The sequence below is a fragment of the Neolamprologus multifasciatus genome, chromosome 9 (assembly GCF_963576455.1).
Source record: "Neolamprologus multifasciatus chromosome 9, fNeoMul1.2, whole genome shotgun sequence".
Taxonomy (NCBI): domain Eukaryota; kingdom Metazoa; phylum Chordata; class Actinopteri; order Cichliformes; family Cichlidae; genus Neolamprologus; species Neolamprologus multifasciatus.
In genome coordinates this window covers 17001402-17029375 of record NC_140447.1, presented here as the reverse complement: position 1 = coordinate 17029375, position 27974 = coordinate 17001402, and the positions used below count along the sequence as shown (strand labels likewise).

Genomic DNA, 27974 nt, shown 5'->3' with positions numbered 1-27974 from the left:
TTAACACTATCTTAAAAAATAACGAGTAGATATGAGTGGAGAAATAACAAGTGGATTAAAAACAGCTTCTGTATGTTGCAGTATTAGTTGTTACATAAATAATGAACTCTAATGGACGAAGAACATAATGAAGTGTGCAGGCTTGTGGGATAGCTGACATTTCCATATCCACTGCTAATAAAACCAGAGATCAAATATATATATATATATATATAGTCATATATTTAATATGACTATATATTAAATGTTAAATTTGTCCCCACGCAAACTCAAAACCTTAAAGACAACATCAAAGACATTACTTACTGTAACTGCGAGATGCTGCTACTGAGCTGAGCAATCTGGACGTTCTCCTCACTACTGCCTGTGAAAGGGCTTTAAATAGTGTGGTGAGCTGGCTATTTCCCTGTCTATCTCCCAGTCTAATGCAGGCAAAATGCTGCCCCTTGTGACCGAATGGCTCTCGTGCTGTTTTCACAGAAGAGAAGAAAAGCCCATGGTGTAACGTGATAGTATATTTAACTGGCAGCATTACATTAAACAGCGAACATGATACTTCACTCTCCTTCACAATAGGGTTTAATTAATGTGTCTAGATGTGAGTTGCTGATGTGTTTACGGATTTTGTCGTCTCTCTCGTCTTTTCCCACAAAAGTGATGACGAACTGAAGAAACCAAAGCTCGTGCTCATCTTTAAAACGGGGTTGAAAGTATGTAGGATTCTGCCTATTAGTAGCATCTGAAAGTCAAGGCTCCCCTCAGATGAAACTTGACCACCCAGCTCCACATGGCCTACCGTATACCATTTATCCAATCAGTGATTATAATGGAAACAATAGCCTTTTATGTTTGTTTGTTTTTTGTGACAGTCTTGTGCTTCTGCTCTGAAGTGACTCAGCAAGTGACTAAAGATGACCTTAAAGACCTCCTTGTTGAGGATTACTGAGTATTCCCTAGTGAATCTTTATCAGGCAGGATTATCAGATAAGGTGTATCATTAACTAAGGATTATACCAGCATTTCTATTCCACATTAATCAGGAGACTAAGTGTAGAGTTGTTCAGATCAATATGAAATGTGTATTAAAGTTTTGCTTGATGTTCCAATTATGGAATTAAGTTGGATATCATGTAAAAAATCCTTTAACAACATCAAAAGAAACTGAAAACAGCAAGCCATTCTTTTAAAAACTAATAGAGTAAAAGGAAACTTAAAGACATTTTAGCCATTTCTTAAGCTCCAAGGATTGCAGTCTTCACCTGCTGGGTGCTTGGATTACGACTTCCAAAAATATCCCAAAATAATACCTATTAAACAAATTACAAGGGAAACAAAGAGAGATTCATTTCACCAGTGTATGAATCATAATGACTTTTTAGATCATATTACTTATCGTCTAGTTCCACTTCTCTTCTATCATATAAAAATGTGAGCGTCTGGCAACAACAACAGTTGTATAGCACGGTTGAGGTTTCCTGACTTTTCCTCTAATGCCACCTTGTGGCATTTTTAAGCGAAGTGTCTCAACCACTAATGGATGGACTGCCATGCAATTTGGTGCAAATATTTATGAACTAATAACTGGTGTTATTAGATTAAAATTTCAGCTTGTCTAAGACAGAATCAGTGGAGAACGTGCAGTTTAAAACTGGCAGCCAGAAAACCTTTATGGCCCAATCAGTGACAATTTTGTCCTAGTGAGCAAATATTAAAAACACAAGCTATAGTTATGAACGAACTGTTAAATATAGTTAGAGTTACCTCTTGAAACATCACCATTTTTCTGTGTATTTAGAAGCATCTTAATATATGGATATCTGTATTATTATTATTATTATTATTGTAGCTGAAAACACACCTTTTCCTGAGTTCATTCATGACAATATACATGCAAAACTGATGGTATTTCACTCCTTCACTACTGCACTTCTCGCATGGATGGATTAATAGGCCCAGATGCAGTGTAAGCCACTCAGACTTGCAGGTAATTTAACCCCAGTCACTGCTTGTGCTGCTACAATAAAAAGAAATCTCATGTACTTAAAAAAGTATTTTCCCCATGACAGGACATGTCCAGCCACAGAAAAGGTCAACTGCTACTCTTTCTGCATGCATTTTTAATCCGTGGAAGTCTATATTTGTAAAAACGATGAGAGAAGTCAGCGGGCTGAGCAGGAACCAGAGGACAGAATCAGTGGAGAACATGCAGTGGGGTGCACAAGTAAAACCAGCAGCCAGAAAACCTTCATGGCCTAACCAGTGACAATTTTGTCCTAGTGAGCAAATATTAACAACTAAAAAGATGAGCTATGATTAAAAAATAGTTAGAGTTTCCTCTTGAAACATCACCATGTTTCTGTTTCATTTTAATATATGGATATCTCTATTACTTGAGCTGAAAACAGCTGAACAGAAATGCCTAGATGTTTGAAATCTGTCTTTAAGAATGTACAAAAACTTTATGAAACAACCAAATATTTATTGCAAACATCATGAAACTCTGAAAACGAGCTGTAATTCAAAACCTGACACAGCTTTGATTTATAGGCACCATTTTGTGATTTATGAAACAATTTAATGACAAAACATTTTTATTAGTTAATTAAAGATCCTTAAGGTCTGTTTTGCTGCACACCAACAAATATTAAATGTCAGCAGGTATATTTTAACCACATCCTCCTCCTATAAGCCTCACAGAGCAAAACTAATATTTGTCCGGTTATTGTTCTTGCGAGGTTATCTTTGAAGTGTGACGTTGTCCAAGGGGAAAGCCACACATGCAGCAGATGTGGAGTCACAAAGCATGTATTATCTCTCCAGCTGAGATTGATGACTTTCTAGGCTCACGTTGAGTGCAGTATGTACAGTAAACACTATTGCGCAGCAATATGTCCGTGTTTGTCTTGGAAATGTGCGGTGGGCGCGAGCGCACAAGTGATGAGGATGTGTGTGTTTTGACTAAGTTTGCTTTAGGAACAGCATTCACGAGTGTCCCTGTATGTGTGATGGTTATTTAATGGCAAACTGATTTGAATAGTATTTATATGACAGGCAGGTGTATTTAGAGCGCAGCAACTTCTAAATGGCAAAGTTGGGCTGTGTGCATCATATGACTTCAGGACAGGTGATGAGTCACACACTGGGCTCTAGTGCTGGAAGGGCACCTGTGGGCAGAATGGTGGAAAAATCGCCATTAAAAAAAACAAAAATTCATTTCATACATACTTCCACATGCACAGTTATTTGATATCGTTATATTATTAAAACACTGAGAAGTTTATTAGCAATTTTGCACATCTGCATGGTTTGGTTAACTGTGATGCATGTGAAGGAGGTGTTTAAATTGCCACGGTTGCAGAACGAAAACCTCTTAGTTTACAAATTGTCGAAAGGGTACGTTAACGTGGCTGAGAGCAGAGATATGCTGAGTGCATTAGCGCAGAGCCGTCCATCAGAAGTTTGCAGTGTTGTTTGCGTGCGTCTTTATATGCGTGTGCACATATGGGGCCCTGGAAACGTGTGCAAGTGTGTTGGTGTTTCCATCACTTATAAATGAGGTTACCTCTTAAGTGTGGCGGTGACCTCGGGCAGCAGACCTACGGCTGCCAGTCTGACTCCTGCTGAAAACCTACTGAGCGTGTCTGCTTTTTCGTGTGCCACCAGTGAGTGATCTGCAGTGAAAACAACTAGTCATTTCCCCATCCATTAAATCAACAGCGCAAACAAAACATTTTATGATGTTTCCAGTGATTTTCCTCTCTGAGAATGACTGGCTTGTCAGCCATTGTAAATGACTCTGAAATGAGGATGCAAATTTCAATAAAAATATGTTTGCACAGGAAATCTCTTTAGTCATACTGGGGATTAGATTCTTTCTAAGCATATAATTAAGAGCTCAAAGGATGCTTTTCAGGCTTAACTGAGATATGAAATTATGCCATGGAGACATATTGTTATACCGTCCGCTTTTGGAAGGAAGAAATGTATGGTGCTTGCATTGTCAGTGGCAATAAGGTGGAATACAACAGTGTTACGAAGGTTTTGGTGATCAGTATCATTGAAGCTGTGTGGAAAGCAGGTCTCTGTTGTAATTGAGACATTGAGTATTATTGGGACATTAAATAAAGGTTACATTTATAAAATAAGCTGTTGTAGAGCTTTGTTAAAATACTAGTGTAGTCATTTTGAGTCTACATTGGGATATCTAGTTTGTAGTGTTAGTGAACTGTAGTACATTCAGTTGACTTGTGACAAGTCCTCAGTTGTTTTGTCATCTTTTTCTGCATCAGTGAGGGTAAATTCAATGCTGGAAAACTCTCTGTTATATTACCCTATATATTTTATTTCAATTTCTTTAGTTAAGTATATGAAAAATACCAAAAATAACACAGTTTGGCAATAGTATTTTATCCCAACAAGGTGATTCCCAAAAAGCTATTAGTCAATAACTTGGCATATCTCATTATGGTCTTGGGCCTTAAAATATCTGAGGAAATTGGAGGCCAAAAGAAAAAGCCAATAGTCTAAAAAACTGAGAGATGAAGCCTTTCAGTTGATCCATCTACTGTTCACTGAAACCTCATCGGAGATGGTCTCTGTGGAAGTGTGGCCATCAAGAAGCCATTCTTTGGGAAGGCAAACAGGGAGAAAATGCTGAGGAATGCCAAATTAAACAAAAAATGGGCTGAAAATCAGTGGCAACAGTCTTGTGCGATCGTGGCTCAAGAGTTGGGAGTTCACCTTGTGATGGTTCGGCCCTGGCTTGGACAGTCTCGGTCGTTGTGTCTTTGGGTAAGACACTTCACCCGTTGCCTACTGGTGGTGGTCAGAGGGCCCGGTGGCGCCAGTGTCTGCCAGCCTCGCCTCTGTCAGTGCACCCCAAGGTGTCATGGATTGGCCTCCTCAGAGCCCCAACCCAACACTATTGAAGCAGCGGGAGTAGCTGGAGTTTTAACAATAAGTGCTTTTAATAGGGGCATTGTTTGGTAATTTTGCAGCCTGTTGTAGTTTGCCTCTGCTCTGTCAGCAATTCAAAAACTTGTTAAAGTTATAGTGAAGGAGAATCTGTGCAAGAACTACTGAATCCCTTACAGCAGGCAACATAGAACTGCTGCAGTTCTCTTACTTCTATTGTCTTTCTTTTCTTTCACATCAAACCCCAGCTGCTCTGAGATGAGCTGAGGTGAGCTCAACTGCACTGTCTTGAGACTGCTGTGAGCATTATGAGTGCTGGAACCCCCTTGAGGTCTAAATCCTTGATCCTGGTGCTCGTGATTATCTGTGTTGATTCGCACCAGTCAAATTGGAAAAACAATCATGAGCTACACAGACTGCTGCTGTTGCTTGTCAAAAAAAGTATCATATTATTCTATCCCAGCTACACCATCTGTTCAGTTTGTAAGGCCGTGCCCTCACACACTTGGAGGGGAGTATTGTGTTTGGTGGCGGTCCCTTTTTGTTTCGTTTTCATTTTTTTTGTTCAATTTCTTTTCTTTTTTTAATTATTTGTATTACAGACGTACAGTTGATGACACTCTTTCCACATATCATCTGTGATTAAATACATTTATGCAAGAGATTATAGTAAAAAATTGTCTCTCACCAAACAGACAGATCCACAACAAGACCAGATTAGGACTGAAGAAGAGAAGAATGTGTATTGCAGCTGTTTCTCTGCTGCACCCCGAGGACCACTTCTCCTGAGTCAACCTTTAATCCTCTTTAACAGTATTCTTCCATCTGTCATTGCTATGTCCTGTGCACGTTGTTAACACTATAGTCACACTTGAGTGACTGACCTGAAGAATCATTGCACCAACACAGGCAGCGACTGGAAACATTAGCTCCAATAACCAAAGGATACTCATGAAACTATATGCATCAAAAAACAGAAAATATGAACAATCTGAGAATGTAGTACCAATCATCATACAGTCCAATAAAGTCACACTACATAGATTCAGCAACTATTTTATTAAATATGCCTGTTCAGCTCCTTGTTAAGGCAAATACCTGTTTTATGTCAGCAGCTCAAAGCATTTAGACATGTAGGCATGGTGTAGCTCAGTGTTTCCCAACCTTTTGGAGCCACGGCACATTTTTCACATTAGAAAAATCACAAAAACAAAAACAAATGTCACAAAAAGCATATTGATAACTTCTCCCTGCCCACCAGGCATATCAGAATAGGTTTGGTTTGTCCCCAGTATTCCTTTCTTGCTTTCTTCTGACCTCTACTCAAGCTAGGGCCTTCATCTGGGTCGGAATTTTCTCCAGGACCCAGGTCAGATTGACTACTTTTTCTTTTCAAATATTTGCCTATTGCTATTACACAATGCATGACTATTATGTAATTTCTTCTTTGTCTTCTTCTGTTTTACTGGCAGCAACCCATTTAATTAGAGCAGGTAGTTGTACTGCCCTCTAGTGGAAGAAAATGTAATTACTCTGCCCGTTACTAACGCCGGTCACTTAGAGCAGCGGTCCCCAACCCCCGGGCCTCGGACCGGTACCGGTCCGTGAGTCGTTTGGTACCGGGCCGCGAGAGTTGAGGCTCAGGTGTCAAATGTATGGTTTTCAGGGTTGTTATCGGTTTTCAGCGTTATTTTGTTATCGTTTTGATCGTTAACTCGGTTTTTCTGGGTCTTTTCACGTGTGTTATGAATAAATCTTCTTTTTTTTCCTCGATACCGGTACTAGTTTTATTTTGTTGTATTTATCCGCGACACATTAAAGGCCGGTCCGTGAAAATATTGTCGGGCATAAACCGGTCCGTGGCGCAAAAAAGGTTGGAGACCGCTGACTTACAGTAGGCTACTTATGATCATAAGCCTGATCATTTCTCAGTGTTTGGGAAAGACTGGTGTAGCTGACCTGCTGAAGTTTAAACTGAGCATCAGAATTGGGAAGAAAGGTGGTGCCAGATTTGCTGGTCTGAGTATTTCAGAAACTGCTGATCTACTGGGATTTTCCCCACACAAACATGTCTGGGGTTTACAGAGAATGATCAGAAAAAAGAAGAAGAAGCAGCAGATCGCTGGGTCAAAACGCCTTGTTGATGTCAGAGGTCAGAGGAGAATGGTCAGACTGCTTGTTACAATCAAGGTCTTCTTCAGTTTCTTTGCAGGCTTGACTTCAGTGGTTTTCCTGCTGTTTATGTTGGGGTGGTGTAGTTTTGGGTGCGTTTCTGCCTCATTTCATTCACTGCAGGGGTGACACACTCCTAACCTCAATGGTTGACTTTGTTTGTCAACTCTCGATTTAATCCACTCAATAATACATAATGCCCGGCTTCAGATTCTCCTCCCATTGCTTTCACCTCATCTTCCACAACAATTTGCTTTTGTCTCTTTTTGGCTTATGGCCATTGCTCATTAAACTATCAACTAAACTTATTTAAGGGTGTATAAGCTACAAATTAGATGCTTCTACTTTTTTAGTGTCAGCAACATAAAAGGATCAAACTGTAGAATTATTCCAGATGAAAAATGTTTTTTGGGTGAATATAGCTGAGCTGAAGATGTTAAGATTTTCACTGGGAGTGACCAGAATAGACAGGATCAGAAATCAGTGCATCAGCAGGACAGCTAACGTTGAGTGGTTTGGAGACAAAGTTAGAGAGGCAAGGCAGAGAAGGTCTGGACATGTGCAGAGGATGGATGGTGGAAATATTAGACAAAGGATGTTGACAAGGAAGGTGCCAGGCAGGAGGAGAAGAGGACGACTACAGAGAATATTCATGGATGTAGTGAAGGAGGACATGCAGAGGGTTGGTGTGACAGAAGAGGATGCTAGGGACAGGAGGAGATGGAGGCAGAGGATTCTCTGTTGTGACCCCTGAAGGGAGCAAGAAGAAGAAAAAGAAGAAGAAAAGTTTCACATGTATTGTACATGTCTATCTTGCTTTTCTCTGTGACACTGTGTAAATTTCAAATAAATCCTTCACATTTCATTTTTGCATCTGAACACTTTATAAACATACATAGGCCTACATTTTTGTAGTACTCTTAAACCTCAGTACTCAGGGCTCTCCAAAACTAATAAGGTTTTAATAAAAGTACAAGGTGTCTGTCTTGAAATGGTAGTAAAAGGGTTTTTATTGATTGATTACAGAGTTGAAATGATGGACTGACTTGACATATGTGAAAAAGGTTTTGATTCTTTACTATTTTTTGCACACCTAACTATGTGTTATGAGAAATACCTTTACTGTTTTGAGACAAGCATTGAGGGAGGTGAAAATTACACTCCTGGTATAAGGAAATAGACCAAAATGACTGAGAAAACTGCAAGTGTATCCTGTATCCACTGTCCATGAATTAGAGCAGCAGTTTCATATAAATCATACAATGTATTTTTTCATTAATTGTTGCTAGGGCTTTGTTGCTAGGCAGAACATACTATATACTTCCACCTCTTCAGCATATAATGATCAGATTTTCAGTATAAAAATGGCCAAAATCCCAATAACATCTTCCGATTTGTGCCGGAGTTCATATAACCACAGAGATGTAGGCTGACAAACATTTAAAGCTCAGCTCATTCTTGCAAACTACAAATGCTGGTTGTGAATCAGTAAGCTGATCGTGACTCAATATTGAGTCTTACCTACTTGACACACGCAATGCTTGTTAACCCTGACGCCAAAGGGGGGTCGTGCTTAAGTAACTTTAGCTGTGATCCTAGCTGGCCACTGGGGCAATGTGCCACTGGTAACAAAAGGGGATTACTCTAATTGCATTGCGTAATTAGCTAACATTTGCTTCTGCAAAAGTGCATGGAATTAGAAGGAAAAAATACTCTTTAAGCTTCTTTTTTTTTCAAGTTTTGAGTACAACTGTGAGTCTGATTTGTTTTGGTTGGAAGGACGGTGAGAAACAGACACAAGAGTCAGTGCACCGCTCCAGGAGGCTCTTATTTTCTTGCCCTTATTTTGTGACTACGGATGTGTGAGCTGGAAGACTGGCAGGCATTGTGGGTAATGAACTGCATCCACACCACTGCAACTATTATTTTTGAAGGTCAGTGCACGGGTCAAGGCAGCTACACCCTCCAAATTGTGGTAATGAGTGTTTGGCTTCACTGTCTCACTTTACTGAACTGCTCTCAGCGATGAAATGGTTTGCACAGACCCGCTTGGCATTTCACACTGCAGGATAACAAGGGCCCCACACAGACAGTTTTAACTGACTGTAATAAACAAAATAAATAAGCATGCATCAGAGTTAACTGCGGGATTGATTTACACGGCTTTCCATTATTTCTATCAGATAGATTTGGGAATGGAAGCAGTAGCATCGCTCATGTGACATATCCACATCAGTGCAGGAGTCAGACTAGCTGACACAATGAGCTGCAACAGTGAGCTAATGAGCATGACACCACCTTGTGGAGACAACACAGATTAATGATTGGAACACTTATGCTGAGAGACAAATGGAAGGAGGTGTTTCTGTATTTCAAACACGCCCTTCATAAATATTATGTGGTGCTTAAACACGCAGCCTGTGCTTTTTTTTAACTGGAAAGGAAATGCTTATCTGACAAATGTGCAAATATGGCTGTGAAGTGCAGCACCGTCCACAAGAGCGCGGCACCTGTGGCTGTTGTTTTTTTAATATTTTTTCCAGAACTGCTGTATGAAGGACATTACCTTTGAAATGTGTTCCACTTTGCTATTTAGGAGGCAACACCAAATCAAACAGATTCCTCGATTTTTTTTCTGCACCACCAAAATCCAATCACGACTGATGAATTTTGAATTGATGGCAAATCGTTAGGCCCAGGCACTTACTCGAGTGATGCGGCTCTCTGAAAAATGAGAAATGGGCGGAAGAAGAATCGGAAGGAGAGACAGCAAGGTGGAAAGAGAGAGGGAGAGAGGCGAGTGAGGATACAGTGGTAGATTTATGACTTCTTGTTTAGAGCATACTGCTGAAACAGACTCATAAATGTTTTTGATGGTCCACAAATAAATTATTCCCAGCATGTCGGCTCAGCACACAATAAATAATTCTAAAAAAAAAAAAAATTTAATCATTCTCTAACCTTTCGATTTATTTTGGAGAAATTTATATGAGGCCATATATACTGTAAAATACATACAGCCGAGGCAGGGTCTTAAAATATGCTTCTTCTTACCTCGTGTATCACCTTTAGATGTGTAAGATTTTTAATGAAGTTGTACATTAAAGTAAAAATGTTGTGCCAGCATTATTGTGAGAAAGCCCCAATGTGGAAATTTTAAAAAAGAGTTTTGTTATATTGAATGTAAATGTATTCTATCGGCTGCCTCCTTTGTGCAGTAATGTAAGAGTATTTGCTGGGAACCGTTTTCACCCTTTAACCACCTCCTCTCTCACAGCAAACAGCTTCCCACATACACAGGTCAAGAGGCTTACTGTAAAGGTGCCCTTTGTATAACTCAATACTCATTATAGCACACCGTTCTCTGAGGTTTTTGTTTTGTTTTGGGGGGGGGGCACAAATGCATGCATGTGTACAAAAGCAGACAGAACTTGATGCAAGTGCGCGCGCCCGCTCTCATAAGATGCATTCCTGTGTAGGAAGATGTGAAATGTGTTGGTGGGGGTGCCTGCTATTGACCAGTGTGTGGGACTAGATTTAAAGTGTGTGTTTGTGGGTGAACTCATGTGAGTTGGCGGAGGTTTCCCTGGAGAAGGAGGCCAACAGAGCTGACCTTGCAGTTTAAAAAAAAAAGGCAGATAATTTATTCATTGCTGTTGCACAAATTTCCCTCTATCTACTATTAGGTGTTCGGCTTTTATCTCAGCTGGTTTTAAATAGTCTCTTCCTGCATCCTGCAGATTATTGATTCCTCCAAACACTCTATCTTTGGTTTAGGACACACAAGATTAAGATCAGAATTTAAGACCTTATCAGTGTGTTTTCAGCGACTTCTCATTCATAGTTCGGAAACAGTTTTGTACCTCTTCCAGTCCGTGCTTACCGATCTCGCTTCATTGTGTATTTTTAAACCCTGAAGCTTAACCCCATTGTAAAAATGTCTCTTATCGGACAGAGTCCAGCTGGCAATGTCAAACAGATGGCTTTATACCCTCTAGGGTTTCTATTCAGAATAAATTAGTTCAATAAAATACCGGGAGGGCTTTTAGAGAACAGACAATTAAACACCTTGCATAGAACGCAGTCCAGCTGTATTTCAAATGACTGAAAGCTTATACTGATGAATGCAGTCATTAAAAAAGACAGGACTCAATACCGTTTCAATGGACAGTAAATACCCAGCCAAGCTTGTGGCAGAATGGGCTGGAAAAAAAATTGTGTTGTGTACTTAAGGTTAAGCTGTCATACAGTGTGTTTTACTCAACAGCAAGAGAAGCGCGATGATGTTTAATGTTGATTTGACTAAATCCTCCCATGACTTGCTGAAAGCTCTCAATTAGAGCTCGATTAATGCACGTGGGAAAAATGTGCCAACGATATGCTTAACAACAGAGTGGCTGCAATATACAAACATTTAAATCCACTAAAGTAATGGGACCCATCTATTGTCACAGCATGAGGGATGATGGATTTTAAATTGGTTTGCTAAAATCAAACAGCTACAGTTTTAATTCCACGGGATGTGGGAGGATTAGCTTTAAAAAAAAGAATTAAATGTTAATGACTTTTATAATTATTAAAGAAAAAAGATATTTCTGGACGAGCTATCAAACTGATCACCTGCTCCTCTAAAGTGACTTTTGGCTCATATTAAATATCTGAGCGCGCTGCCAGTTGGAGGTCCCGTTTCAAGAATCCCATCCAAATATCTGTATTTCATGTACCGTAGGGTGGTCCAGCTGTCTCAGGCTACAGCACTCCCACTAACTAGGGTTTACAATGAAACATTCATTGAATCCTACTCAACATAATTAAACTGTTTTAACTTAATTACACCTGCAGCAGTCGCGGTAATCAAAAGGCTAGAGTTTGGATAGCACACTAACCTCTGCTCTGTAACTTACACCTCGGGGATAACATTACCGTCTCTGCCAAAGGCTGTCTGCCGTTTCCTTTCAGGGCTTTATTCGCTTTCTCTCTGTCTCCCTTAAGCGCTTTCTGCCACGGGAGCTCCCAGAGGCAGGTCTCTATCATATCAATGTCCTCCAAAAAACAGAAACTGTATCCTTAGAACAATGACCCAACTCCCTTGTGAAAGAAAGCTTGTGCCTGATCCCTTCACAGGAAGGTTAATGTGGGTGCAATGATCCAAGGACCGCCAACTGTCCTCAGGGGTCCTTCTTTATGATGAAGGGGAGTCATTATGACTCCACGTTTGGACAAGGGCTTGGACCTGTGTGCTAGGTAAAGGGCACGTTGAGTTGCTTGGGATTGCTAAGCCCTCTGCATGATGGATGAGGGGAAGGGGAGTCTTAGTATTGAGCTTTCCTTGTCAGTGGGGATTTGAAGTGTGGGACATGTGTCAGATTTATAATATACATTTTTTTTTAAAAGACATTGTTTCCCAAAATCAGTGCTAAAGCTTAATAGATTTATGTATACGTAGTAGAAATTAGAGCTTTACTTCAAATGTATTTTGAGAAACGGGTACTCCATTTCTCCACTCTTCACTGCAATCTCTTCACAGAGGAGATAAATATCTAGACTCCTTTCAGAAAAAAAAAATCTATACACCCGGGTCTTCCCCTGGCTCAGTTTGAAGGGTTGGTAGTTCCTAATGTAACTGATACAGACAGGACAGGGTATGTGAGAATGTGTGGGTAAGACAGAAAACACTCAGAGTATAGCCTGCCTTAGAATTACAGAGGCAGGAAAAACCTTATTGACTTCTCCTGATGGCTAAGTATATTGAAATACCAGGCAATAAAGAACTGCGTGTGCATGTGTGTGTGCGTGTATGACACAACATGCAACACACAAGCAGACCAACTTGAAAAAAATCCACAACAAATGCTTATGTCAGCCTTTTAAGAAGTGCATTGGCATTATGAGCTGCATTCTGCGTTCTGTATATAGACACGAGTCCAGATTTTTATTAGACCCACAGTGTCGTCTTTAGATGAGAATGAGCTACTGCAGTCTTTGTGGAACAACTGCCACCTTTAATGGCAATTGGATGATATACTGCATTGCGTTCTCTAAGAAATGAAATCTTTCTAGCAAAAGTTCCTTTTCGGGTTGTCTCGTAACTTCACTTTCTGCAACGGCCCCATTCTGAATCACAACAGTGGCCTTCCAAACTAATGGACAGTGAAAATGCTTACACACAGTGTTCTGGTGAAATGAACCTGAGAGTCTCACTGTGTTTGTATAGTACTTGTGTCTTGCTGTATAGTCAGAGGAAGAAAGGGGGACAGAAAGGGATGCATAGAGAGGGGAGGCACTGTTGCATTTTTCAGTTGAAATCAGAGGGATTACCTTAACTGTGGATATTTGCACAATATACATAGGTTGTGTGAAAGTAAAGAAGAGAAACCAGAGCTCTGTCTGGGTTAAAGCACTACGCAAGAGCAAACCTGCTGGTCAGCACTTCTGTTCACCATATTTTCTGACCAGTGCAGTTTATCTACAAGTAGAGTATTGGAAAACTGCCTGGCCCCTAATTTGCAGTGGATAATTTAAATAAACCAATTATTTTTTTTGTTATCACCATTATGAAACCCTCATATTGTCAATGCATGTTATATTTTAATATAACATCCCACTGCAGGAACTAGCAGCCTGTTGTAGAGCAGCCTGCACCTTTGTGCATGTTTCCTACTGTGTATAAGGCTCCTGTGGGACTCATTCAGGGCTGTTCAGGGGGGGAGAAAAACATTATTTTTATGGAGTAGGTGTTATGGTCTTGTTTGTCTGTTTCCTGTTTTATTTTAAAACAATCTTTTTATTTTATATCTTAAGTACAGATCCCTTAAATGGCTGAGCAACACATTCAATGCGTCACTTCCAGGGCAGTTTCTGAGTTGGTTGAAGTTTCTCCTATTTCTGAGTCTGACCTGGGTCTTTAGTCCTGGTCCAGGGTCTTCCCAATCCCACATTAGCCAACGTTCCTCCTGCTCCTCAGTTAGATGGCATTCCTCACACTCCCTAGACTGACTCAGATTCTCCCTTCTTTCTTCTTTCTGAGTCCGAGCCAGTCGATATCTTCTCTTCTCAGTCTTTTCCCAAGTCAGTAGACAGTCGCTGAGCTGGCCGATACCACGTCTGTTCCCTAAGTTGGCCTATGACCTTAACAGCCCAAAATCAACCAGTGACCTCCAGTCAGCTTTAGAGTTGGAAGGACGCCCTCTGCATCTATCATCTGTCTGTGCTGTCTAATAGCTGTCTACTATTTAGATCTCAGCCTTCTGCATGTTCGTGCACGGTGCCCTGAACTCCAGCGTCTCTGTCACTAGGCACACACTGCTGCTCAATCCCCAGAAGGTCCTTACTTTTGCTTCTGTTCCCTTGCTTGACCTCCAAAAGGGCTCCACCTTTCAAAGTTTGCCTCCTGAATGACTCTGCCTGCATAAATACAGTCCTCTTAGCCGCCCTGACTTCCAACTAAGTCTCCTGAGGAATGCCTTGAAGGTGCATAACTTTATAGGTGCACTTACTTAAAGCTGTCAAAAAATTACTTTACCTTGTGAGTCTACTTCTTTAAATATTTTATACCCACAAGTTCCTGCAGTGGAAAGGCTGCTAAGCAGTTTAACTGATGCTTGCTCCCCAGCTTCAAATGTTCCAGTCTTCTGTATATGACACTTCTCTGGGTCGCTGACTGTGTGACAAGTGCCAGGAATCACTTACTATCAAAGGCAGAAAACAAGACGTAGACTAGCAACGATTTCAACAGACTGCCTTAAATGAAAGACACTTTCTCAGGGCATGTCCATCAAAAGCCCTCTAGCAGTTTGCATTATGCTTAAAGTTCAAAATGTGGAGCCCTGAATAAAAATCATATCATCTGTGGATGCTGATGGTGTAGTAATGTGTGATTATTTACAACAACTGCTCAGTTTTTATTGACTTGACAAATTACTTAATACCCATATTCAAGGTCATTACTCACTCCTACTCACACACACAGAGTCCTGTTGGAAGTGGCGCTAAAGTGAGGGGAGATTGAATGTCAATGCAATGCCATCTTCATTAGTTAAACCCAGACAGCTCAGTGCTGAGTTCCCTCCTCAATATGACCGCAGACGCACATCAACAGGTAAACCGCAGGAAACAAGATAAGACCACACCGTCTGACCCAGTTTGACCTACACACACACACGTGTTTGCCTGCATACATCGACATAGAGCATGTGTGGACATATATAGTTCGCTTATTATAGTCTGTATGTGTTTATCAAACGCAAACAAATGCACAGCACATAAAGTACTGATAAAACATCATATTAATGAATGAAAAGTTATTACACAAAAAGAGAACGCATGAGCTGTTGCATGCAATAATATGTTGTGGCAGTTGCTCCTTTACCTGGTAGTCTATTAGGAGGATACTCATGGGTCTTTTAGGCTTGTTTTAGACATAAAGGACACAATTCTCCCTCAAAAAGACAATTTTATTGGCCTTGCAACACATTAGCAGTTAACTACAGTATCAATAATACAATGGGCTATAACACCTCAGTCCAGTATGTGTGCTGGTGCTGTAGCAAACTCTCCTTTTGCTATACTTTTTAATGCTAGAAATATTTAACTAACATTGCTTTTTCACTGTGACTTTGGACTTTCTCACTTTGCTTTCTCTCCTCTGTGCTCATTTGTAAGCTGAGGAAGAGATTTGCCCATCACAGTATCCCTCCCAGGATTGGGAAAGTTTTGGTTTCCTGTCCAAATGATTAATCTTTCACATTATTTTGCAGAAAGAGTCATAACCCCACAACACTACCTGTGGACCTAATTACACCACTGACAACTGTATCAATGCAACTCTCTGACTAGGGCAGTGCGAGCACAGGAGCCTCTGTCTTCAATCAGTATAAATTAAAAAGAAATCATCTAAATGGATTAGCGCAGCCCAGCATCAATATGAAATGCTGCTGCTGCTGATGATGATATAAAAGTTTGCTTTGTGTTTGTTTTGCTAAGTCTGTTGCACAAAACCAGTCTTTTATCATTAGAAACAGTTCACCTTTGTCCAGTGAAAATCAAATTTCTAACATCGTTAGCATACCCATAAGTGTGTTTTTAACATACTAAAAGACATTATTAGAGAAATGTTAAGTCATCAGTATTTTTCTCAACATACAAAATATGTGCATAATCTTTCTCTGAATGCTGGTGTTCAAAGCATTTCTTCTTAACTTATCAAAGCTGGTGATACTGAAAAAGTTTTATTAAACATTAGCATCATATTATTAGACCTCCGATAATGTTGTCAAGCCAAAGGCTATTTTTTTCTCCAATTTCTAACACTGCACAGAGCGAGCAATTGCCATTCTGATCCACCCACTTAGGTGACACTGTTAAATTTGCTTTGCTGCTTCTTCAGATTCAGGATCCAGTTTCCAGTTTAAACTCCATTTGCTGAATTACTCCAATACAGCTTTTTTTACAGGGACTGTTGAAGATGAAGCAGTATGCTAGAGCTACAGGCAAGCCTCAGAGGGGTAGATGGGTCTCTCTGCCATTACACCAGCAAAACATTAGCTGCTGAGACGGATCAAACAACAGAAACTGTGGGGATCACAATGAAATTGGAGTAGATATAAATATAGAACCACAAGCACTTTCCTGAAATTACTGAAAAGCAGCAAAGGGAAAAAACATTGTAACCAAATGCATCTATTGACAGATTATGAGAGCTCTGAAAATGGAAAACGGAAAATGACATTCTCACAATGTAGCTAAATTTGGATTATAATCAAGGAGAGGAACTGGACCAAAGGACCAAAGGTTCAATGACATAGTCCCACTCGCTCAACTGAAACACGACAGACTGATATATGCTGCATTCCACTATCACTTTGAGAACGGTTTTTACAAGCACATCAAACTGTATGATTCATTTACAAGAGCTTTTAATGACTTAGAAGTTTTTTTCCAAGCTCTATGATTTATCACTACTCTTAAACTTGCTGTACCTTATTCCACCAGTTTGAACTGTGTAGCTGTGGATGATCAATGAACAAATGACTGATCTGTCAAGTGAAAGGCTTAGACTGTTATTTCAGTTCAAGTCTAGAGTGTATCCCTGAAACTTTGCTTTGAACCGAGAGCTCAGCTCATGTAAAGTTCTTCAGCTCACCATATTCAACCTGAACGTTTTGTTATTCTGAACGAATCATTTGCAACTCAGCCATCTGGGTGGAATAATTCTTTTTATAAAACATTGCACACATTGGCCACTATATTGCTAGTGTCTGGTTTGACACTCTTTTACCTTCAGAACTGCCTTACTCTGTTTTCCTCTGGAATTGATATATTTTTTATGATTGTGATTCTGATTAATTGTTTGTGGCACAGATTTAACAAGATACGTTGGATACGTTCCTCAGAGATTTTGGTTTATATTGATATGATAGATCACACAGTTACTGCACATTCATTACGCAAATCTCTCATTCAACAATCCATCACAGTTCCACCACTTGTCAAACATGTTGTATTGGATTGAGATCTGGTAATTGTAGAAGTCATTTGAGTACAGTGAACTCGCTACCAAACGGCTTTCAATAAACCAGTTTGAGATGATCTGAGCTTTGAGTATGTTATTCTCCTGTCAGTAGACATCAGAAGATGGCTTCACTGTGGTCATAAACAGATAGGCATGGTGAGCAACTATTTGGTGTTCAAACAATGCTCAGTTGGTACTAATGGGCCCAAAACGTGCTAAGAAAATATCCCCCACACCATTACATCACCAGCAGCCTGAATCATTGATAAAAGCCAGGATGGATGCATGTTTTCATGTTGGTTACATCAGATTCTGACCCTATGATCAAAATATCACAGTAGAAATCAATACTCATGAGACCAGACAGTGTTTTCCCTTTTTTTAAATGTCCAGTTTTCACGAGCTTGTGTGAACTGTAGCCTCATTTCGCTGTTCTTAGATGACAGGAGTGCCACCCGGTGTGCTCTTTTGATGCTGTAGCCCATCTGCTCCAAGGCTCAACATATTGTGCATCTAGAGATGCTCTTCTGCATAACTTAGCTGCAATCATTGCTTGAGTTACTGTTGCCTTCCCACCAGCTTACAGCAGTCTGACCATTCTCCTCTGTCTTCCGGCATCAACGAGGCAAATATTTTCTCTTCTTCAGAGCATTCTCAAGTGATGGTTTCATCAGGAAAATCACAGTAGAGTTCAGTAGTTTCAGAAATACTCAAACCAGCTTCTCACACCAACAACCATGCCGTGTTCAAAGTCACTGAAATCCCCTTTCTTCCCCATTCTGATGCTCGGTTTGAACATGTCTTCACCATTTCTACGTGCCTAAAGGACTGAGTAGCTGCCATGATAGATATTTGCAGTGTACAGTACCTAATTAAGTGGCTGGTGAGTGTCTTGCATTGCAAGTAAAAATAAAAGCAGTTTTCCTAATGTTCTTTTTACATGATATTATAAAGGCTGACAGAGCATTATGCTCCAGAGAAGTCGATAGTTAAACGACACATGGAGCTCGGGTGCAGACTATACATGCTGAATTGTCCATCGGAGCTTAATGTCTCTGGCAGCCACACCACTTCATTGCTATTCATTCCAAGGTCTCTCCTCCCTGTCTTTCACTTAAACGTACAACACGCAGTGATCACTGCTTTCACACCTGCCCTGATTGTAAAAAAAAATGCTTACCCTTATAAGCTGTCTCTTGACAGTAGTAGCAGGTCAAATTGCCAGAGTGGGTGTTTTTGCAGCAATTATGCCAAGTACATTATATTCACATTATCCTGCTGCCACAAGCACTTTGGTTAAGGTGGGACACTGAGCATCTTGTCTGCTCTGCAAGGCAGTGTTATTCACACCGATGAATGCAGATGAGTGTGGTGCAAAGTCCTGAAATTTGGAGAAGCTGTGCTGCACCGGATGTGGCATTCTGTGTTGGGAAAACAGTGATGCTGAGCTGTAACAAGACTCTAGGATCTATGTGTCTATGTGGCAGTGTGTATCCTCTGCTGTGCTGTGCTGGACACGACGATTTTTTTTTAAGAGCAATTGACAGGCAGTTGCTGCAGAGATACCAATAATAATATAGAAGAAAACAACACCCAGTCAATTAGTGATCCATGCCCCTGGATGTATTATGCAAACATAACCAGCATCACAGAGGGGTGATCAATCATGTTTGTTTGTCCGCAGCTAACATCGGCTCCAGAGAGAAAGCTGAGACCAGAGCACCATGGACATACACTTTGATAAATACATTTTTTAGGGTATTGTTTCTTTATTTTGATTGATGGCAGTGAAAAGTGACAACAAACATGGGGAGATGGAGAGGGAGATGACATACTGCACAAGTCCTTGGTTGGATTTGAACCAGGACTTAGTAGTTGGTACATACTTAGACCGCTAACCCCTGAGGGCAAGCCTACATAGCATACATGCAGTTTGTACAACCAAATACCAAAGTGTGTTCATTGTGTTGTGTGTATTTTTGACACATTAGGTGATGCTGGCAGCATCAGAGGTGAACAGGTGTGTTTTATGGAATGAATGAAGACATGGCATAGATTTATGAGTCCAGTCTGCAGCTGACCGTTACAGTGAAAGTCACTGCTGCCCCACTGTGGGTGGGTGCTTTGTGTGGACCTTGACATGACCAGAAGCTAAAAATAGCAAAAGAGAATAAACAGGCTGCTGCTATGGTGTGTTTCCTCCCTCTTATTGACAAACACACACGCACAAATAAAACGAAGCACAGCACCAGAACGCTGTCGCACCCACACGCACAAGCACATTTGAGCACTGTGTCACGGCATGCTTACAAAGTCTCCGGGCTCACATTTTTGCAGCCTCACATCGAGCCATCCAAAAACCTTTCCAACTTTGAACTTTGCAGAATAATAAATGACAAAAATGGAAAATTACATTACATTCAAGCTGTCAAAGCAAGGATCAGGAAGCCGTAAAAAGAGAAAGCAGATTTTTTTAACCTTATCCACCCATGTGGGGTTTTTCTATTGCAAATATTCAAATCCATGACAGCTTCCTATAATAGAAAGGTGTTCCAAACTGATTGAATGCTTATTATTGTAATTTAAGTGGATTTGACTTTGCTCTCCCACTCCTGCAGAAGCTGACAGTAAATTACAGCATCCATATTTCCTCTCTCTTTCACCATGCACACAACACACACACACAACTCACACACGCCTCTTTAACATTTCTTTTTTAAGATCAGCCCATGTGCTTCCTTCTTATGTGAACACTCACACTTTCAGAACCCAGTACAGTAAAAGGAAGCTGAAAAATCATTGGTGTGGTGCTCCTCGGTGTATCTGTCTAATGACCGTGTGACGAACGGGCGATGATGTGTCCTCTTATGTGCTGACAGCGTCAGAGGCAGGAGCTGTGGGGTGCGAGTGTGTCCACGGTGTTGTTTGGATGATGGAGTGGACACATTTTATGACAAACTGAAAAGGGAAAATACAGCAGGCAGTGACAGCTCATGGATGAGACAGCCGGTGCAGTCAGTCAACTTCTCTTTGGTCAGAGATTGATAAGAATGTTACAGAGAGAGCAGGTAGGTGAGAAGGTGGCCAAGTACTTTCTTTTGAATTCTTCCATGAGCCCGCTATCACGCTCAAACTGTGCAAGGAAATCTGACGACTACAGACGCCCAAGGTTAATTGGCCAAACAAGTGATTCAATCATTCAGCGGTAACAAAACAGCAACGCTGGTTATCTAAATATCCAAGCCTATCTGGCTCTGTGGCCCAAAGTGTTTCTTCAGCATGATGCTACAATTTGGGTTGCTATGGCAACAGCCCACACAAGCACAAATGCCCACATAGTACACAGGAATGAGAAGAAGAAAACTGTCCAAAGAAAACAAACATTTTATAGTCTTTGTAACCTGTTGGAAAGTTGGTAATTATAGATATCAAGCTGGTAACTAGAATTATTCCACCCACATGGTGGGATGGATGCAGGCTGCCTTCAACTCCCTGGAGTACCCGCGCATGCAGGTGGTGTTAGCACAGGGCTGGAAGCATCTACAGCAAGTACACATTACTGCACGCAACACAAATCACTGCTGTAGAAGCTGCACAATGTTGCCCTGTTGCGCTACCTCACGTGGGATAACTGATTGGCTGCCAGTTTCGCAATAATTAATGAAAGGGGACACAGTCGATTACTCTTAATCATTATTCGGTACCCTCATTAACAACCTTTGTCATCAGCAGTTTTCTTGTCAACAGCAGAATATTTTACATCTGTCACTTAGGGGTCATAGTCATGCTTCACTGCAGCAGACCTGAGGCCTGTCATATTAATACACCCATGATAACAAGGGGTTAAATGAATACATCTTTAAATCATTACCTGATTAAGTGGTAAACACTTTTATTGGGGTGTAAAATAATAGATTCTTTGCATTTGTAGACTCGCACAAATCCTGCAATCCTCTTGCCAAAAAAACAGTCCCAAAGCAAATGCAGCTTAGTCTATGCACTAGACCGCCAGATTACTGAGGTCACATTCAAACAACTAATCGGGGTGATATGTGATTGCCATGAGTGTGCTGTGGGAATGTACAAAATCTGTGAAGACCACCAAAACAATACTGACCTTCAAACATTGTGCCCACACAGTTAAGAAATAGTATAGGCTACATGCACACCAGGCTCTCTTTAGTCAGTGCAGCAGTATTGATCAATTGTCACTCGAAGGAAAGAACATGGCAGAGAAATTGATTACACATATGCAGCGTATAATCAAATTTCTGGAAAAGTGCTTAGCTAAGGGGGAAATGTTCAGTTGACACATGAGTAGACTCTATAAGAAAATATCACCGCAGCACTGGACAATATTCCTGTGCACTGAGAGAGCGAGAGATGGAGAAACGGGAGCAATCTGGTGTATAATGCCAAATACATGTGAGATTTTAGCTGTTTTCCTTACAATAGGTGGCGGCCATGCTACTGTGTGAGTGACCGAAAGTAGTTTGGTAAAATGTAAAAACTGCTATCCTGAGAAATTTTGTTGAAGATTATTCACAGCAGCGTGTTGTAATAATCCAACTTCAAATCTCCACCGAAACAGGAAATACAGCGCAATATTTACAGTCACACCTACGGCAAGGAGTGCACCTATCCTTTGCTACCAACACTTTACGCACAGCAACGATAGGCCAGTGGTGTATTATATACTATAGATGTATTGTAAAGATTTTGCTTTTGATTTGCCGTGCGTGACTGCTCTTGTAGGATAATATGATCCAGGATTTCGCTCAGTAACTTTAAAAATCTCTGCTCTCCGTGATTAGAAATCGAACACTTCTCAACTGAACATTTGTTCTGTTTTAGAAAAATAATATTCCGCCCGCTTCTGATTTGGTTTCACCTCTAGGATGTGGTGCAGCCATGTGCGCCCCTCTGCTCCTCCTTATGTAGTATACAGCGGGACACTCCGCAAGTGCGCTTATCCCGTTCCTTCTCGTTGCCTTTACGCGCTCTACACGTCTGCAGTTACAGTGAGTTCAGAGCCTCTGTCTTCAAGCTTTTGGATGAAGGCGCAGGACTCATTTCCTCGGCGTTCCCATAGGCGAAACGACACTGTCCGTTCTCCCGATGAACATTTTCAGAGAAAACGTTGACGCTTTTTTCGTCTGTTTTCGACTCATTTTCACACAAAATGTGGGCGCGCGTTCTCTGCGCGGCGGTAGGCTTCCTACAGCAATAGCCGCTTGACTGACGGGGAGATCCCGACTCCCTTTTCGTCCTCTGCTCCCTCAGGAACAAGAGGAGTTTGCATGCAAAGAGGTGGTTTGTCCAAGGCAAGGTGAGACTCATTTTTACACCATATAATTCTGCTGTTTTTCTTTTTTTCTTTGTTTTTTTTTTTTTTTCAAACTCTACTCTACTTTAAATGATTCGAAAACGAATGTGCGCTACAACAGTAGCAGCAGGGATTGTTAGACTGATTTAGATTGAGGTAGGTGGTGGACTGAACACAGAATAAGAAAAAACAGCAGTGTAACAAGTATGCATGTTTTCAGATTATACTACAGTTATATTATCCGCGCGATTTCGCTGTGCAATGCCCTCTTATACACATCCATGTGGATAGTAAAATTGGCTTCCTAGTGGAAAATTCGTGATACAGATAATACGGCAGTTGGGATGTAACTAAAAACTGTTGTCATCCAGGAAGTACTCCCATCATTCCCTGCTACATAGACTTATTTCTCATTATTTTTTATGTTTTTAATTTAATTTTTTAAACCCTTGTGCGGCTAATTAGTAAAAGGGATATATTTACAACTTTTAATTATAAAAATATTGAATTTTATACACACACACGCAACACATATATATATGTATAATATATATATATATATATACATCCCAGTCAAAATAGTTTTAGGGAGTTAAAGTTTTTACTGAAAAAATATGACTCTAAATGATATATGATAATGAGAAGGTTAAAAATTGTTGCCTCACATGCCTCCTCCAGATTGGTGCATCTAAACAGTAATGGCACAATGACCCATTTGGGCAACGGGCTGCACAGAAGTAGCAGGAGTTTATTTCCTCACTACAACGCTGCTGGAGTGGAATGCAAAGCAAAGCAGCCATATTGACAAAATCATTGATTCTGCTAACACCTTCATAGAAATGTGGATCAATAACGCTGCAGCGGCATGATGCTATTTTTTGACAATATGAAGTAACAGGTGGACTGTATCCCACTGAAGAGATCGCATTTGTTTTCTAATTTTGGAGGTGAAATGTGTCTCTTTTGATGCTGCAATTGATTTTAACTAATGTGCCATCAGTCACTCACTCATCTCACACCCTCTCTCTTTTGTTTTCTCAGCCATGGAGGGACTTGCCTAAAGACGAGCCAACATAACTGACATAAGAGCTTTAAATTATTTTCCCATATTTCGGGGGGGGTGAGGAGGTCAGTTTAACATCTTCCCAGAAGTCTCCTTTTCCATCACCATGGCTGAGAAACTCGGACCAATCGGAGTTAAGCCCATCAACATCCGAACTGCTCCCTCGCTTCCCCCTGAGCCCATCGACATAATCCGCACCAAAGCCCGCTCCCGCAGAGTCCGCCTTAACGTCGGGGGTCTGAACCATGAAGTCCTGTGGCGGACCCTGGATCGGCTACCCAGGACCCGGCTTGGCAAGCTTCGAGAGTGCAACAGCCACGAGTCCCTGATGGAAATCTGTGACGACTACAGCCTGAACGAAAACGAATACTTCTTCGATCGGCACCCGGGGGCCTTCACCTCCATTTTGAACTTTTACCGCACAGGCAAGTTGCACATGATGGAGGAGATGTGCGCCCTGTCGTTTGGCCAGGAGTTAGACTACTGGGGTATTGATGAGATCTACCTGGAGTCTTGCTGCCAGGCCCGTTACCACCATGAAAAAAGAGCAATGAATGAGGAACTGCGGAGGGAGGCAGAGACAATGAGGGAGAGGGAGGGAGAGGGAGAGTTTGATAACACCTGCTGCCCGGACAAGAGGAAGAAACTGTGGGATCTCCTGGAGAAACCCAACTCCTCAGTGGCTGCCAAGGTAGGAAACCCAAACTGGAAGTGCGATCACACCGTCTCACATTTCACGTTCACATTCAAAGCTGAACATGCTCCCTGGACCACAACACATTGCAGACATGATTATCAAAGGCCAGATCTATCCTGTAAAAACAAAAATACTGATGAGTTCATCGGTTTGAAATGTAGTGAAAGCTGCTGTCTGTAGATAACAATTTGTACGGATGGAGGAAAAGCAGAATATAGGGATGAAAAATCATCCTTAAGTAAAAACGCACAGTTCTAGTATGAGTGGGAATCACTGGGCTAGAAAGAGTTTGACTTAATTTGCTTTGATGAAATAATCGGTAGGAGTGTCAGCTTCTGGTCTGGCTTTCTTTGCCTGGATAAAATAGACCACATCTGTTCATGACTTGTAAAACGGTACATTTCTTGGACAGAGCGGTACAAGCATATATTCTCATGTGGCTCTATTATGCGTAAGTCTTACTGATTAGATGTACTTCTTTCTCACTCAGACTGTGAGTCAGGAAAATGTCATAAGGTGCTTGCATATGTATTGATAAATACAGTTTCTATAGCCCTTTTTTTATAAATACTTGTATATAAATAAAGGCATCTTTATTTGGTGTGACTGAGGGCTGAGGTAGTCATCGGTGCAGCTGCTACCCACCTTTCCACATGTTTAGAAAAATGCTGCATCAGTCACATACAGCCCCGTGTTCATTCATGCCCTGAATCAACATGATAAATACTACAGACATCAAGTGACTGTCTTGCCATTTTGTCATGGCTGCTCCTTGTAAAAACGATGACATCTCCTCCTCCTCCACCTTCTCATTCACCCTCACTCAGTCCTCAATTAGGATGGTCAGCCTTGATGAAATCCAATCACTGGTAATTTAGTATCCTGATCCCATCATCAAGCAGTGCAGGCGGGGCAGCGCTCATCGGAATTATATTCCACGTCAGAGGATCATAAACACAGGGACCTGCGTGCGTGACCCAAGAAACATCATCCCCGTCTGATGTACTGTACAGTGCACGTTGGATGATGCATTGTTTTGAGCCCTTTTCCATTAAAGCAAAAGCTGTTTCACTTCGACTGGGACAGTTTGGAATTCGTGCTCGATTCAATTTTAGACCCCCGGTGCTAAAATTATGGTGCAATATTCAGCTTTGAAATGGCAAAACTCTCAATGCATAAAGTTCAGCTCATTTACAGGCTCCTATAGATGTTTTATTTTTTTCCTGCCTTCCTGTATTATATCCATATAGCTTGTTACCCACACATCAACTAGTGATATGTGACTGACGAGGACCCCGCCTCACTCAATGATTGATTTCATCCTCAACGGGGGAAGCTTTATATCACCTAAATTAATTAAAGAGCTGACAATATTTAATTTAAGGCAAACCTTGGTGATAGCAGTGTAGTAACTTGATATGTGTGTGGATTTTAAACTGATAAGTCCAAGTATAGTCCCATAGTCTCCAGACACGTCTACGTATTGCTGACCTGTACACTATTGCATGGGGAAAGCCTGTGAAACCTGAAAGGGAAATTCCCCCCTAATTCAAATGGCACTGACGTTCTGGAGACTGCTTTGCAAGACGAGCTTGAATGTGACTCTAATGCCTCGCTTTGTGATTTCACTAAGGTATCTGCAGTTGAAAGTACATTTGGAAATAACCTGCCAGGGCTGCTGGACTGTCAGATGGCAGCTCCCTGAGGTCAGGGAAGCCTTTTATGGGGCACATATTGTATGTGCCTTGAAAGCCCTTTACCAGGGAAATGCCATTACAAGCCTGGTACACAGCAATGTGCTTTTATTCAAAGCAATATGAGCCCTTTGTCAAATGCAATCACAGAGTCTTACGGCATAGAATATACACCTTCCCTTCACTCTCTTTGTTTTTCTATAAAGCAGGCTTTATGAGATTTACGAGGAACCCAGTCTGACACTTAATGCTACCGCTGGGCCCGCTCTGCCCTTAAATAAAGGTAACGCATAGAGGGCCGACCTTTTCAGAAGGGTCCATCAATTTAGGATTTCATTCTTTCAGGATTTCACTCATGCTTTGGGAGCACTGGCAGAGGAAGGGAAAAGGCAGAAGCCTAGCACACACTGCACCAAAACAGAAAAAAAGGTGCTTAGAGAGAGCCACAAGTGAAGGGAGAGCTGCTGTGGACAAGATAGTGGCAAAGGAAAGCCCTGAGAGAGAGAGAGTGATATAAGAGATGAAGTCATGTAAGTTACGCCTCAGGATGCTGAGCTGGATCTTTGCAAATCGTTCTCAGTGAATTATGAATGGTCCAAAGAAAGAGAACACTCGGCAGTGTGGTGGCTTCTTAATGTTGCTGTGACTTTTGGTTTAGTGCCCTCTTGCATGGGTGGGTGGGCAGGGGAGGGCACTGTCGGGTGTTTGGCGTGCGAGAGTTCATGTAGAAGAAAAGATCTTCCAGGCTCGTGCACTGTAGTGCGAGCTCCTGCGAGTTGAATTAAATCACACATGTAAGGGAACAGATTTCATAAACGGTGTGTGAGCGCTCGTAGTTGTGGTTAGCTTTATGGGGAGTTACAAAAAGTTGCGCTGTTTTCTAAACAGAGGTGCAGTCGGTACATTTAATATCAAGCGCAAAAAAAACTAAAAAGAACCTTTTTGTAAACATTATATTGTTTAGTGAATCAGTATAGATGCAAGAATAGAGTTTCCACCTCTTACATAAACTGTTGTCACTGCACTCTCTTTGTAAATACAAACACAAACACACACGTATATACATTTTTTATATTATCTCTATTGTCAATTAGATACTGTATATAATAATTTAGTGGCATTTGTGCTCTGAAAATAAAACCTAAGATGGTGTTTGCATCTTTTCCCTCCTTGAGGCTATAATTTCTTGTAATCCCGGTAGAACGTGTCATCCTTGATATTGAGCCAGAAGGACTTAGTGCTGCCCCCGACCTTTTTGTTTATAATGAGTCATGGGTATAGTTCTACAGCAAATATTCTTAACACTAGCTTGCACAAGGAAGTCGTATTAAAATGGCTGGATGCTTTGGGAAATATGAATTTATTTTGCCTTGATGTTTCTCTGTGTAAATGCACTTTAACAGTCACGATGCCAAGATGGCAAATGTAACTTGTGCATGCAGTTTGTAACCTGCCTGTGTTTTTCCACTTGAAGTGTTTTTTGTCAGTGAGATGGAAAATGTTATTAGATGGCCCCAATGCATTTGTTTCTGCCTTTAAATAAACACAATGGTATGCAAAAAAAACCCCAAACCAAATCGTGTAATAAGTATCACGAT

At 41.0% G+C, this 27974-nt stretch overlaps 2 protein-coding genes across 2 annotated transcripts in view; one reads left to right on the top strand and one right to left on the bottom strand.

Moving 5' to 3' along the window:
• trpa1b (transient receptor potential cation channel, subfamily A, member 1b) overlaps nt 1-22944 on the bottom strand; it is a 42106-nt gene extending 19162 nt beyond the window's left edge. Inside the window, exon 1 of the mRNA XM_085172731.1 lies at nt 307-22944. The gene's annotated coding sequence lies outside the window, so the exon portion shown is untranslated. The remainder of the gene's footprint in view (nt 1-306) is intronic.
• Nucleotides 22945-23577: 633 nt separating this feature from the next.
• The window catches only part of kcnb2b (potassium voltage-gated channel subfamily B member 2b), an 88487-nt gene continuing 84090 nt past the window's right edge, over nt 23578-27974 (top strand). Inside the window, exon 1 of the mRNA XM_085172078.1 lies at nt 23578-24676. Within this exon, the coding sequence (XP_085028204.1) occupies nt 24092-24676 (585 nt within the window). The 5' untranslated portion in view covers nt 23578-24091. The remainder of the gene's footprint in view (nt 24677-27974) is intronic.